The sequence below is a fragment of the Macrobrachium nipponense genome, chromosome 15 (genome assembly GCF_015104395.2).
Source record: "Macrobrachium nipponense isolate FS-2020 chromosome 15, ASM1510439v2, whole genome shotgun sequence".
Taxonomy (NCBI): domain Eukaryota; kingdom Metazoa; phylum Arthropoda; class Malacostraca; order Decapoda; family Palaemonidae; genus Macrobrachium; species Macrobrachium nipponense.
The window spans coordinates 58,911,680-58,926,683 of NC_087208.1; the positions used below are offsets into that span (position 1 = coordinate 58,911,680).

At 34.7% G+C, this 15,004-nt stretch overlaps 2 protein-coding genes across 2 annotated transcripts in view; one reads left to right on the top strand and one right to left on the bottom strand.

Moving 5' to 3' along the window:
- Positions 1-341: 341 nt before the first annotated feature.
- LOC135226697 (dedicator of cytokinesis protein 3-like) overlaps positions 342-15,004 on the top strand; it is a 141,271-nt gene continuing 126,608 nt past the window's right edge. The window contains 5 exon segments of the mRNA XM_064266407.1: positions 342-511; positions 10,139-10,225; positions 10,389-10,485; positions 11,455-11,551; positions 12,310-12,473. Of these exon segments, the coding sequence (XP_064122477.1) occupies positions 475-511; positions 10,139-10,225; positions 10,389-10,485; positions 11,455-11,551; positions 12,310-12,473 (482 nt within the window). The 5' untranslated portion in view covers positions 342-474.
- LOC135226923 (uncharacterized) overlaps positions 12,548-15,004 on the bottom strand; it is a 10,286-nt gene continuing 7,829 nt past the window's right edge. Inside the window, exon 5 of the mRNA XM_064266603.1 lies at positions 12,548-12,617. Within this exon, the coding sequence (XP_064122673.1) occupies positions 12,548-12,617 (70 nt within the window). The remainder of the gene's footprint in view (positions 12,618-15,004) is intronic.

Genomic DNA, 15,004 nt, shown 5'->3' on the forward strand with positions numbered 1-15,004 from the left:
TTCGTATAAATGGCCTTGTCGTGGTAGTTGTTGACACAAGCGGGTGTATCAATGAGCACTGACGCTGATATATATATTGGATTCGACCAACTTTCTTACTCGTGTATTGTACTTTTTACTGTTTATGGGTATACAGTCATTGCAAAGTATGATATGATTTATATGATTTATCACTATCACGACATACGGCCGAGAATTCGTCCCGTACTCGATCAGGGCGTGACCTGGCCTGACATTTTGAACGAGGCGGGCGAATTAGTGTTGATGGGGAACGCCCCTCCGAGTAGATTGTCAATGAGCGTGCTGCCATCTATCGCCCCGTATGGCTAAGCTTCAAATTAAATAGTCAATATGCACAACTCCAATCTCTAGTGATTACCATGAAGTTAATTGCTCTAAACCGCACGGAACTCTTTAGACGTCTATGCTAGAAAAAAGTAGAAGTGTTTCAGCCGTTCACATGGGAACTTGAATATGTGGACGCCGACTAAAAATCAGAAATTTGGTGTGGGTAAGTGTCCTCAGCGGTCCAAGGCTACCGTAGGCCTCGTAAGACCAACCCTTCTTATTTTCCTCGATGCGGAGGAGGACTTGCATTGCGTTGTTATCCCGAGTGGGTCTGTTGGGTCGCAAATTTCACGCTATATTTTATCCTCTTGAGAATGTCTGCTGTTATGCGCATTATTCCATGTTGAGTGAATGCAAATGAATGGCAGAATTGTACGCAACTTGGCTTGTTTATGGTTAGGATGTTTTTTTCTTTTTCTGCATCGCATCCTTGGGATCAGCTGATGATTGTACTGTGAAACTTCAATTTCTTTCTAAAAACGTGAATTTTTATTTTCATTAGGTATAACTTAATTCATATAGATACAACGCAATTCTTACTACTATAGTAATACCTACCTATTTGGGCAACCCAGCCATTTTTGTAGTACTAGGCTAGGTACTAGCTAGGTACCTATTTCTGTAGACCCACAATACTGTAGTAGCCTATGCAGCAATCATGTGGACCCCAGTAGGATAGGTTTTGAAGAGGGTAACTCGAGAGTAGAGTAGGTTGGAGAAACAATAGTGGACGAAAATGAATAAACCTCAAGATAAACTGTCAAAGAAATACCCTTTTCACTTTTATGAAATGTATTAAAAACAACGAACTGGATATTGGTACGGCAGCCGTACCCCGATCTCGGTAGATATTGGTACGGCAGTGAATTGCGCATGAGCGAACCCTTGTTTACCGCCTCACGCATATCCAAAGACTATATACTGAAGTATATACACAGTCTTTCGGCATATCAGTGACAGCAAGAAAAATGGTGACGGAACAGCATGAACCGCGGAATAATACATTGGTTTTCGCCGAAAACAGATGTTTCCAGGCTTTAACGGGCTGACATCTATGAAGACAAACTTTCAAAAATTGGGTAATTCGTGGTATAGGTCACGCACGATCGAATCGGCCCTGAAAAGAATTCGGAAGAGGAGATTCAAAGAGGATTATATATAAATATATACACTACCATCGTACCTTTGGTGACTTTCTCGGCCCATTATTCTGCCCGACTTCGGCAGTTGCAAGGGCCTTTATACACTTTACAATATTCTTTTAATTCACTTCATTGAGTATATTGCAGCTGTCTGAGAAGACGATAGAATTTACCAGGTAGTGAAATGGCAAAATTAAACAAAATTTCAGCACTATTCCATTAAAATCGGGATAGTGTTGTTTTTGTAGTACAAAAAAGCGGGAAAAATTCACAAAAGCAAAAAAAAAAAAAAAAGGGGGGGGGGGGGGCGGGGGGGGGGGGGGGGGGACATTTTGCTAACTAAAAAATGGGGGACAGATGTTCAAAAAGCGTGACTCTCCCACCTAAAAGCCGAACTCTGGTTTACATAATACAGTATGATTAGCAAACTGGTAAACGGATACAGCTAACTGCCGTATCTACAGCAAGTCAAGAGTGCAAATACGGCACCAATGACAGAATCTGCCGTACCCTCACCGCACTATATTATTTGTACGGCAGGAAGTCTGAAATTGACGCATGCGCAATTCACTGCCGTACCAATATCTACCACGATCGGGATACGGCTGCCGTACCTATATCCTGTGCCTAAAAACAAAATATAAGCAATACCTAATAATAATAATAAAAAAAGATTCCTTATGGCTACCTTAATTACAGGAATGCATTTGAGGTACCAGGTCCTTACCTGACTTGGAGGGACCCCTGCTGGACCTCCCCACCTCTTTAACCTGAACAGACTACAGAGGCTTATAGCATGGAACTGAAGTACATAAAATTCTTCTCAACCTAACTTTGCTCATACTACAGTTGGTACATAGAAACTCCTATAACAAAAACCATTGGCAGATCGAAGGAGCTAATCTGGTCATATGCACCCTTCATGGATATGAGTAATACAACATTGTTTTCTTTCAATAAATCATTATTAGTAGAAAAAATTTTGCTTAGTATGATTATTTCAGCAACAACTGTACAATAACACAACAACTAGCCTACTATGTGTATATATATATGTGCACATACATATATAAAATTATTTATATATATATATATATATATATATATATATATATATATATATATATATAGTATATATAGTATCTATATATATATATATATATATAATATATATATAATATATGACTGGTAACAATGTTCTGTAACAACAGAATTCCATCTAATAAAAGGAGCCCATAAAAACACCAAAATATAGAGAAAAAAGTACTATATTTCAGAGACTGCTGTCTCCCTCTTCAGGTAGATGAATGAGAAAAGTTTACAGAAAAGGTGGTATTTATACCAAGAGGTCCATCCACAAACAAGCCAATTTAAGTCACCCCCGCTGATAATCTTCCTTTAATCTTCTTAAGGGTTGGTTGAATGAAGAGGTTGTCGATCGTGTCCGAAATCCATGCTCCTTTTGAGATGTTCATTACCTGCCTCTCTTTATTAAGGCCGATTCCATCATTTGACTCTTGTACCGGCAGTTGCTGCTATAAATTACACGTGACAAATTCCAGTTTATTCTATGGTTATGTTCATTTATATGGTTGAAAATAGCAGAGTTCTGTTGTCCATACCTAACTGACCGTTTGTGTTGTATTAATCTCTGGGGAAGGGATTTACCTGTAAATCCGATGTAAGATTGGTCACAGTCCTGGCATGGGATTTCGTATACCCCAGAGTCCTTTGGAGATGCCTTTTGTTGGACGTTAATCAGGGATTTGGCTAAGGTGTTTGGGTAAGTAAATACAAAAGGGTTCGATTTTCCGAAGGGATTGGTTATTCTCTTAATCGTGTCCAGGTGGGGAATTATTATTTTATTGTTGGGTGTATCTCTGGTCTTGTCTTTAGGGGGTCGGTAGAAAATTACGTTTGCTTGTGAATTGCTTTCTCAATTATATGGTCAGGATATTTTAAAGACGAATTGTTGCTTGCGAATTAGTTCAAATTCTTTTTCCAGGAATTCTGGGGAACAAATTCGTAAGGCTCTTAAGAACAAGTTACTAGCTACACCTATCTTGATAGTACTGTCGTGATAGCTAAAGTAGTGAATGTATGAAAGTGAGAACGTTGGTTTTCTGTATATGGTGAATTTGTATTCTGTTGTATCTCTGATTATTAAAACATCAAGAAAAGGAATTTGTTGTCTGTTTCCCATTCAACTTTAAATTTGATGCTGGGCATAATGTGTTAATTTCGCGAGGAATTCATTAAAATTGCCCCACCTATTATCCCAAAATGTTAGGATATCATCCACGTATCTCATCCACAGCATGTTTTTGGGTTTTATTGCATTTATTACTGTAGTTTCAAAGTATTCCAGTACAGATTGGCTAGAACAGGACTTAAAGGACTACCCATACTACACCCGAATTTTTGCTTGTAGAATGATTCCCCGAATGAAAAGACTTCTACCTTGACAAAATCAACCAGCTCCTTAGCGACACAAACACATACGAAAAACTGACGAAAAATCCCCTCCAAAACGTTCCCACAGAATTTTTTCGGAAAGTAAGATTAATTGGCAAAGACAAAAAGAGTATTGAACTATTAGAGAAATTTAAAGTAATTAATCCTAAATTACCCTATTTTTTATGGCCTTCCCAAACTCACAAAGACAATCTTCCATTCAGACCCATCGTTTCATGTGCCGGAGCTTTCAATTACAAAATTTCTAAATGGTTAGCTGGCCTCCTTTCCCCTTTTTTAGGCACCTTTTCTCCAGCCACATTAAACATTCGGAAGATTTTTGTCACAAATTCAGAGAAGCACATATACCACTTCACAACATAAAACTTTTAAGCCTGACGTAGATTCCCTGTTCACTAAAGTACCAGTACAGGACGTTCTTCAGTTTTTTTAAGGGTAAAATTATCCCCCTATTCAGATCATTTCCCTTTGGCGCTTGACAAAATAATAAAGCTAGTTGAATTATGTGCATCTAATAACGTATTTTCATTCGGGGAATCATTCTACAAGCAAAAATTCGGGTGTAGTATGGGTAGTCCTTTAAGTCCTGTTCTAGCCAATCTGTACATGGAATACTTTGAAACTACAGTAATAAATGCAATAAAACCCAAAAACATGCTGTGGATGAGATACGTGGATGATATCCTAACATTTTGGGATAATAGGTGGGGCAATTTTAATGAATTCCTCGCGAAATTAAACACATTAGTGCCCAGCATCAAATTTAAAGTTGAATGGGAAACAGACAACAAAATTCCTTTTCTTGATGTTTTAATAATCAGAGATACGACAGAATACAAATTCACCATATACAGAAAACCACGTTCTCACTTTCATACATTCACTACTTTAGCTATCACGACAGTACTATCAAGATAGGTGTAGCTAGTAACTTGTTCTTAAGAGCCTTACGAATTTGTTCCCCAGAATTCCTGGAAAAGAATTTGAACTAATTCGCAAGCAACTTTCGTCTTTAAAATATCCTGACCATATAATTGAGAAAGCAATTCACAAAGCAAACGTAATTTTCTACCGACCCCCTAAAGACAAGACCAGAGATACACCCAACAATAAAATAATAATTCCCCACCTGGACACGATTAAGAGAATAACCAATCCCTTCGGAAAATCGAACCCTTTTGTATTTACTTACCCAAACACCTTAGCCAATCCCTGATTAACGTCCAACAAAAGGCATCTCCAAAGGACTCTGGGGTATACGAAATCCCATGCCAGGACTGTGACCAATCTTACATCGGATTTACAGGTAAATCCCTTCCCCAGAGATTAATACAACACAAACGGTCAGTTAGGTATGGACAACAGAACTTTGCTATTTTCAACCATATAAATGAACATAACCATAGAATAAACTGGAATTTTGTCACGTGTAATTTATAGCAGCAAAACTGCCGGGGTACAAGAGTCAAATGATGGAATCGGCTTATAAAAGAGAGGCAGGTAATGAACATCTCAAAAGGAGCATGGATTTCGGACACGATCGACAACCTCTTCATTCAACCAACCCTTAAGAAGATTAAAGGAAGATTATCAGCGGGGTGACTTAAATTGGCTTGTTTGTGGATGGACCTCTTGGTATAAATACCACCTTTTCTGTAAACTTTTCTCATTCATCTACCTGAAGAGGGAGACAGCAGTCTCTGAAATATAGTACTTTTTCTCTATATTTTGGTGTTTTTATGGGCTCCTTTTATTAGATATATATATATATATATAATATATATTCATAACTTCAGGAAAGCCGAAGACACATGAAGAGTTAAAAGGGTTTATTCGCTAAGAAACGTTTCGCACAAGGAACTTTGTGCATCACTCAGCTCTGTTAAAAATAAAAGTTACAGTTTTAAATTAATAAAAGCAAAATACAAATAAAAAAACAATTATAAGTTAAAACTTTTAAATTTAAAAATTATAATTTAAGAATTAGCATAATTCAAAGTTAAAAGTGAAATAAGAACATTAAAAGTGAAATACAAACATTAAAAGTGAAATAAGAACATTAAAAGTGAAATAAGAACATTAAAACACGACTATTTAAAACCACCCAACCATTCGCTTAGAAAGGAGGGGAGAGGAGAATGACTAGAAATGAAATTGAGGTCAGAAAAGAAGACTATGCCAGGTATAACGGAGACGATTAATTACCGCTATTCAATGAGGGAACAAGTCTTTTGATAAATAATAACTCGAGTGTTGTTAAATACTCAGAGTCCCTATTGTAACCTAAAATGGAGAAGTGCTGTTTCTTGACTTCGATCTTACATTTGATGGCATGATTTTTGATATTTGAATGCTCTGGTCTACTTAATCTCTGGCCAGTTCTAAAACTACACCCCATGTGGCTGCCAATATCGCATTTGCAACAGCCTCTTGGTAGATCCAACGTAAATACCAGGACATCCTGGGCACGTAAATTTATACAACATTAGACCTCATAAAAGGCTGCAGACGATCTTTAAAGCAGAACAGGGAGCCAATTTTACTCGGGTTATTTGATATTAATTTTAAATTTAAGCATGGAATTTCACCTTCAATGATTTGAGTAAGTTTCTTTGACAGTTTCAGGTTGGAAATATAAGGAATCGAGGCATACATGAGTTTCTTTGGAACGTCAACAATCGGTGGTACTGGTTTCAGATATTTAGTTAAAATTTTGTTAATTATTTTCTGAACTAAGTCTTTGGGATATGAATTTTGTTGGAAAAAAGATAATATATATTATTCATGTACTGATTGTTTGCTGATGGATACCACTCGTTTTCCATGCATATCTCACATATCATAAGAATGAATGTGTCTGCCTTTGAGACTGCATCTTTGGATACTTTGAAATCTTTTTGGATTTTTGAACGGTTACTGTTTGTATGTTAACCTCAGTTGCCTTCCTATTCTCATGCTCTATTTTGGCTTGCTTTACATGTATCCCTATACTGCTTGTGCTTTGCCCCTGCTGGCAAGAAGTGCAGTACTTGTGCCTGTTAACCCTCTTACGCCGAAGGGGTATAATAAAAATTGTCTCCCGTATGGCGGGGGGTCTCGGAGTGAGCACGGAAGCGGAAAAAGTATTTTTTTCAAAAAATCACAGCGCACTTAGTTTTCAAGATTAAGAGTTCATTTTTGGCTCCTTTTTTTGTCTTTGCCTGAAGTTTAGTATGCAACCATCAGAAATTAAAAAATATATCAATATCATGTATAAATAATGCGATATATGATAGCGCAAAAACAAAATTTCACATATAATTGTATTCAAATCGTGCTGTGAGGAAAACGGTTAAAGCTAACGAGTTAATTTTTTTTTGTATTGTACACTAAATTGCAATCATTTTGGTATCTAACACATTGTAAAACGATCAAAGCAATACAGAGAAAATATTATCACAAAATGATGCATGAATTCGTAACGTGCGGATGTAAAAAAATGTTTTTTTCAAAAATTCACCATAAATCTGAATATTGTTCTAGAGACTTCCAATTTGTTTCAAAATGAAGATAAATGATTGAATATTACTATACTGTAAGAGTTTTAGCTTACAATTGCAGTTTTCAACCATTTCGGACGAGTTAAATTTGACCGAATGTCAAATTTATATATATATATTTTTTTTATATGCAAATATTTCAAAAATGAGAAAAGCTACAACCTTCAATTATTTTTTGTTGTATTCTTCATGAAATTGCCCACATTTTCATATAAAAAACTCTATGAAACGCCTCATATGAAATGGAGCAAATATTACAAGAATGAGACATACACATTTAGGAGATTTGCGGCGGAGAATCCGAGGCACGGAGGGAAGAAAAGTTTTTTTTTTTAATTCATCATAAATTTAAATATTGTGCTAGAGACTTCGAATTTGTTTCAAGATGAAGATAAATGACTGAATATTACTAGACTGTAAGAGTTTTAGCTTACAATTGCATTTTTCGACTACTATTTCGGTAGAGTCAAAGTTGACTGAACCTGGTTTTTGTTCTATTTATCGTGATTTATATGCAAATACTTTGAAAATGAGAAAAGCTACAACCTCCAATAATTTTTTGTTGTATTCTACGTGAAATTGCGCATATTTTCATATATAAAACTTTATGTAACGGCTAATTTAAAATGGTGCAAAATTACGACAATCGCACAAAAAAATGTCAGATATTTTTTGGAAGAGTTACCGTGCGGACGTAAGGAAAATTTTTTTTTTTTCATAAATTCACCATAAATCAAAATATTGTGCTAGAGACTTCCATTTTGTTGCAAATTGAAGGTAAATGATTGAATATTACTAGAATATAAGAGTTTTAGCTTACAATTATGTTTTTCGACCATTCGGTAGAGTAAAAGTTGACCAAAGGTTGAAATTTTGGCACTAATCGTTATTTATATGAAAATATTTCAAAACTGATAAAAGCTACAACCATGGGTTGTTTTTAGTTGTATTGTGCATGAAATTTCGCACATTTTCATATATAAATCTTTATGTAACGGCTAATTTAAAATGGTGCAAACATTACCACAATCGCATGTATGATTTTTTTTTCGGAAGAGTTACCGCGCGGACGTAAGGAAAAAGTTTTTTCATAAATTCACCATAAATCGAAATATTGTGCTAGAGACGTCCAATTTGTTGCAAAATTAAGGTAAATGATTGAATATTACTAGAATATAAGAGTTTTAGCTTACAATTGCATCTTTCGACCATTTCAGTAGAGTCAGAGTTGACCGAAGGTTGAAATTTGGCACTTATCGTTATTTATATGAAAATATTTAAAAACTGATAAAAGCTACAATCATGAGTATTTTGATGTTGTATTCTACATGAAATTTCGCACATTTTCATATATAATACTCCATGTAACGGCTAATTTAAAATGGTGCAAAAATTATGTCAAAGTGACGAAATAATTTCTGAGATGTGTCACTGATACTTTTTAGTGTGATAAGAAAGAAATTTGCGCTTGCGCACCTGCGTAACGATTGTAAACAAAACTACGCCTTGATCCGTGAGCTCCCAGCATCCCCCAAGGCGCATGATTCAAAAGTTTTCGGCTGGTAGGCCTATAAGTATTTTTCTGCAAATTTTTAAAAAACTTTTCTATGTCGACGTACGATGCGTCCAATTGGCACCCGACAGACAATTTATCTTGACGTTTAATACGTCCAATCGGCGTAAGAGGGTTAAAATACTGAAAGATAATAGTTCCTAAATTGGAATTCCCTAAAATGGTAATAAGTCCTGAAAACTTCTATTCCAATTGAAGCTATATAAGAGAAGTAAAATCCAAATGAGTCATTGATACCTACTCTTGGTTATTTACATGGTATGTTTTGTCCTTTGCTCGACACTGCATTGAGCCATTTCTTTCTTTCTTTAATATTGTATTCACTACTAATACATTCGAAGGGGCGGAGTTGTTCCCTCACAAAAGGTTTTGATAAGTCAGACATGTAAATATACTTGAAGGTGAAAGACCACAAAAGCCCCACAGATATGAATGTAGCAAGTGTCTAGAAAATTATAAAAGAATTGAATACGCAAAGAAAAAATACTGTTTTATTTTTCCTGCCAAATTATTCAGTCTTGTATGACTTCAGCCCTTCCACACAGGATTACTTGCCTGCTTTAAAAAATTGTGCTGTGTAAAAAAATATTAATTCAGCAGTTCCAGTGATCATCTGAACCAAAGCCCCTTGTTATTATAGAGGTTTCTGCCGTTTTACAATTATGTTGTGACTCATTTTTAGTTAGTGATGTGATGGATAAAGAAGATGAACTTTTTGGAATCACCACTAAAGCTAGCAAACTAGCACATCATTCATTGTGGATAATGGATGTTACCTTCAGAACTGTTCCCTCCATATTGTATTATATATAATATATAGAATACAGTTCAAGTCCTTGTTGGGTCCCAAATTTTATGGCTTGGCTAATCATTTGTGTAAATGCTAGTAATAACTAGAAATTGTCTATGTTCATGTACATTAGTGGTGTTTATCATAAATTAATGAGTCTAGGTGAAAAGTAACTTTTTATTTACATTTTTGGATATAGTTCATTGTTTATTTGTAATATTGGTGAGAAAATATTTTGCTTTGGTTGCTGACTTGTGTTTTCTTCCTCCAGCAATCTACAATTTTGAAGCTGAACATGTACAACAAGCTTTACGACTTGATGTTGGGGAAACCGTACAGATCTTGGAGGAATGTTGTGGTGAGTAGCTAATATTAAATCCTCATGCCTTCACATTTGTACCATTGATTTACTCATTACACCATTGGCACAGCTGTGTCTACTCATTTTAAAATGATAGTAATACATTACAGGCTATCAGAAAAGGTGCTTAATTTAAATGCATTACATTTTTACCATTCAGGGTGGTATCGAGGCTTTTCAACAAAAAACAGGAATCTCAAGGGTATATTTCCCGCCCAGTTCATCCACCTGAAGCCCTTCAAAATCGACAATGAAGGGTAAGTTTTTCTTATTTTGGACTCTGATGTTTAGAAGTTGCTTTGGTAGTTTAAGAATTATAGTCACCCCCCGGGATTCAAGGGGGATAGGGACCACAACCCCCTGTAAATGCTTGACACTTCTCTAAAAAAGGCTTATAACTGCAAAAGGCTTATAACTGCCTATTTTGGTATTTTAAACACACACAAAAAAAAAAAACTAAAAATGCTTATACTTGACCGTTTTAATAGATCTGTCATGAAAAATATAGTTAAGTCATGCAAATATGAAAATACAGTAATTATCGACTATTTTTCTATTAAAAATTCAGTGAACAGGGGAATTTTCCATGAATAATGTGGACATGCGTTCCACAGAGAATCCGCCAATAGGTGAAGCTGGGAATGCAGAACAGCACATAAGCATGAGTCCACTGTACTACTGTAATATTGAACTGATTACATAAATCCATTTGATCAAAACTAAACATTTTATGTGTTCTTTGTTGTGTTCTGTGTTCTGACTTTTCGGATAATGGTAATTTCTTAAGGTTCATGGGGAATACTGTACACTTTTATGACATTGATTTTGGTTATGGTTTTTACTGTACACTAAATATGAAGATTAGATGATGATAATAATTGGTTGTAAATGTTATAGGATCTTGAGGAATCTTAGAAACTGGTTTTATAGATAATTGTGATGTAGTTATGGGTATTATATTTTATGGTGTGTTTCATATATGTATAATATAGTTTGGTTTTTTGTATTAGTTTTGAGGGTAGCTCAAATAATTTCTTGCTGTCTTTTTTTTTTTTTTTTTTTTTTTTTTTTTTTTTTTTTGAGAATAGTAGATTCATTGAAGAATGTCCTTTTTGTAAAATAACTAAAGTATTTTGTGTTTTAGCTTGATCCTACCTCTACACTGTTAAGTATAACTGGTTGACCAGCTGGAAAGTTGCTATTTTAATAATTAAATTGTTTTGCAGGATTTACGAAACTGTAACCCCAGTTGAAGATCCAGTTGTACAGGAAGCAGCTTCAGTGTTGAGAGAATGGGGCCAAATATGGAAGGACTTATATGTGGTAAGGTCTAGAACTTGTGACAACAATTCAAAACCAATCTCTAAATAGGTTGTTTAGTTCATGGGCTTCACGGAAGTTTTTGTGGAAGTAAACCAATCTTTTAGCAGCTTTTATAGTTTGTAGGTTTTATTGAATAAGTAAGAATCCCTGTATATTGCTGAATGCTGCATTCAGCAACTGTATACAGCATTTGAATGTATTTTGTAAAGATGATAATTTGTGTTCCATTTGGAATTGTTGACCTTGAACAACTTTTAATTATCAGTGTCCCTTGCATCTATGAAACATGTTTATGAAAAGAATTACAGTAACTTACTACTAGTGTTTTTAGGTCCAAGGACAATTTTTTGTGCTTTGATGATAGGTCTCTTACAAGTCTGAGCCTGGAATTCTTGTATAATTTCCATATTATTTGCTGCTTTTTACTCACTGAATAATTTTAAATGATGAGTTAGCAAAAGGTTTATATTGTAATGCCTATAATATATGAACAATGAGTGTATGTTTTTTGCCTTCTTATAAATATACAGCTTAAACTGAACTATCCATTTACTGTAACATTGAGACGTTAGAGACTATTGGCAGATTGAAGAAACTTGGAGATATTTGTTGAGAAGGGCATTCTAATAATTATTGCCAGTGTTCAAAGAATGAAATACTGTAGGAATTGTTTTAGCTTTTTTCAAGGTTCTAAGAATACACAGATTAATTTAAATGTTCTTTTAATATCTCAAGTTAATATTTATTTCTTATTTAAGGTTCTTGGAACCCCTCATGGCGACCAAGAGCTGTGGGACGCAGTCCGCAAGACTATGATGGACATCGCTGACTGGCGTAAAATGCTGATCACAGGGACATTAACATCAGATCAAATAGGGCAGATTAAATTGAAAATTACGAGGAAAATTGATTGGGGAAATAGGTAAGTTGAAGAGATATCTCTATACGTACTTTCATCAATCTCCTGTTTCTCTATAACCCATTTGTGACCTACTCTTAATGATCAAACTTGGACCTACATGTGGGATTCATTTCCTGGTTTATCATTTCATTGAAACTTTGGAGACTACAAGGGAAAGTCAAATTGAGTTTTCATGAGATGTTTGGAGCCTTAACCATAATTTCATTTTTATTGCACTTAACCCTTAAACGCCGGAGCGGTAAATAAAAAAATGACTCCCGTGTGCCGGAGGGTTTGAGAGTGAGCGCGTAAGCGGAAAAAATATTTTTTTCAAAAAATCACAGCGCGCTTAGTTTTTAAGATTAAGAGTTCATTTTTGGCTCCTTTTTTTTTTCATTGCTTGAAGTTTAGTATGCAACCATCAGAAATGAAAAAAATTATCATTATATATATAAATAATGCGATATATGATAGCGCAAAAAAAACGAAAATTTTCATCCATATTAATTGTATTCAATCGCGCTGTGCGCAAAACAGTTGAAGGTAACAAGTTACTTTTTTTTTTCGTTGTAATGTACACTAAATTTCAATCATTTTGGTATATAACAAATTGTAAAACGATAAAAGCAACACAGAGAAAATATTATCACAAATAATGCATGAATTCGTAACGCGCTTACGTAAACACATATTTTTTTCAAAAATTCACCATAATCTAAATATTGTCCTAGAGACTTCCAATATGTTTCAGAAATGAAGAACAAATGATTGAATATTACCATACTGTAAGAATATTAGCTTACAAATGCAGTTTTCGACCATATCTGACGAGCTAAAGTTGACCAAATGTCGAATTTTTTATATATATATTTTTTTATATGATATTATTTCGGAAATAAGAAAAGCTACAACTTTCAAATATTTTTCGTTTTATTCTACATGAAATTGCGCACATTTTCATATATAAAACTCTATGAAATGCCTCCTATGAAACGGAGCAAATATTCCGAGAATGGGACTTACGCATTTCGGAGATTTGTGGCGGAGAATCCGCGCGCGGAGGGAAGAAAGTTTTTTTTAAAAATTCACCATAAATTTAAATATTGTGCTAGAGACTTCGAATTTGTTTCACGATGAAGATAAATGACTGAATATTACTAGACTGTAAGAGTTTTATCTTACAATTGCGTTTTTCGGACCATTTCGGTAGAGTCAAATTTGACCGAACGTGGTTTTTTTTTTCTATTTATCGTGATTTATATGCAAATATTTCGAAAATGAGAATAGCTACAACCTTCAACTATTTATTGTTGTATTATACATGAAATTGCGCACATTTTCATATATAAAAGTCATGTAACGGCTAATTTAAAATGGTGCAAACATTACCACAATCGCACGTATGATTTTTTCGGAAGAGTTACCGCCGCTGCGGACGTAAAGAAAATGTTATTTTTTTCATAAATTCACCATAAATCGAAATATTGTGCTAGAGACTTCCAATTTGTTGCAAAATGAAGGTAAATGCTTGAATATTACAAGAATATAAGCGTTTTAGCTTACAATTGCGTTTTTCGACCATTTCGGTAGAGTCAAAATTGACCGAAGGTTGAAAATTTGTCACTTATCATTTTTTATATGAAAATATTTCAAAATTGATAAAAGCTACAACCATGGGTTGTTTTAGTTGTATTGTGCATGAAATTGCGCACATTTTCATATATAAAAATTTATGGTAACGGCTAATTTAAAATGGTGCAAACATTACCACAATCGCATGTATGATTATTTTCGGAGAGTTACCGCGCGGACGTAAGGAAAAAGTTCTTTTTTCATAAATTCACCATAAATCGAAAATATTGTGCTAGAGACTTCCAATTAGTTGCAAAATTAAGTTAAATGATTGAATATTACTTAAATATAAGAGGTTTAGCTTACAATTGCGTTTTTCGACCATTTCGGTAGAGTCAAAGTTGACGAAGGTTGAAATTTTGGCACTTATCGTTATTTATATGAAAATATCTTAAAACTGATAAAAGCTACAATCATGAGTATTTTTTGTTGTATTCTACATAAAAATGCGCACATTTTCATATATAATACTCTATGTAACGGCTAATTTAAAATGGTAAAAAAATTATGTCAAAGTGACGAAATAATTTCCGAGATGTGTCACAGATACTTTTTAGTGCGGCAAGAAAGAAAATTCGCGCTTGCGCGCCTGCGTAACGATTGTAAACAAAACAACACCTTGATCCGTGAACTCCCAGCATCCCCCAAGGCGCGTGATTCAAGAGTTTTCGGCTGGTAGGCCTAAAGTATTTTTCCGCCGAATTTTTTAAAAAAACTTTTGTATGTCGACGTAAAATACGTCCAGTCGGCACCCGAGAGAAAAAAACAAAAAATGTCGACGTAAAAATACGTCCAGTCGGCGTTTTAAGGGTTAATATCATTTCACTTTTACTTTTACTACTGTAAATATTTTTGTCTTATTTCTTTTCACAGGAGGCTGGGTTTAGATCTGGTACCCTCGTGTAGATGGTGAAATGGTT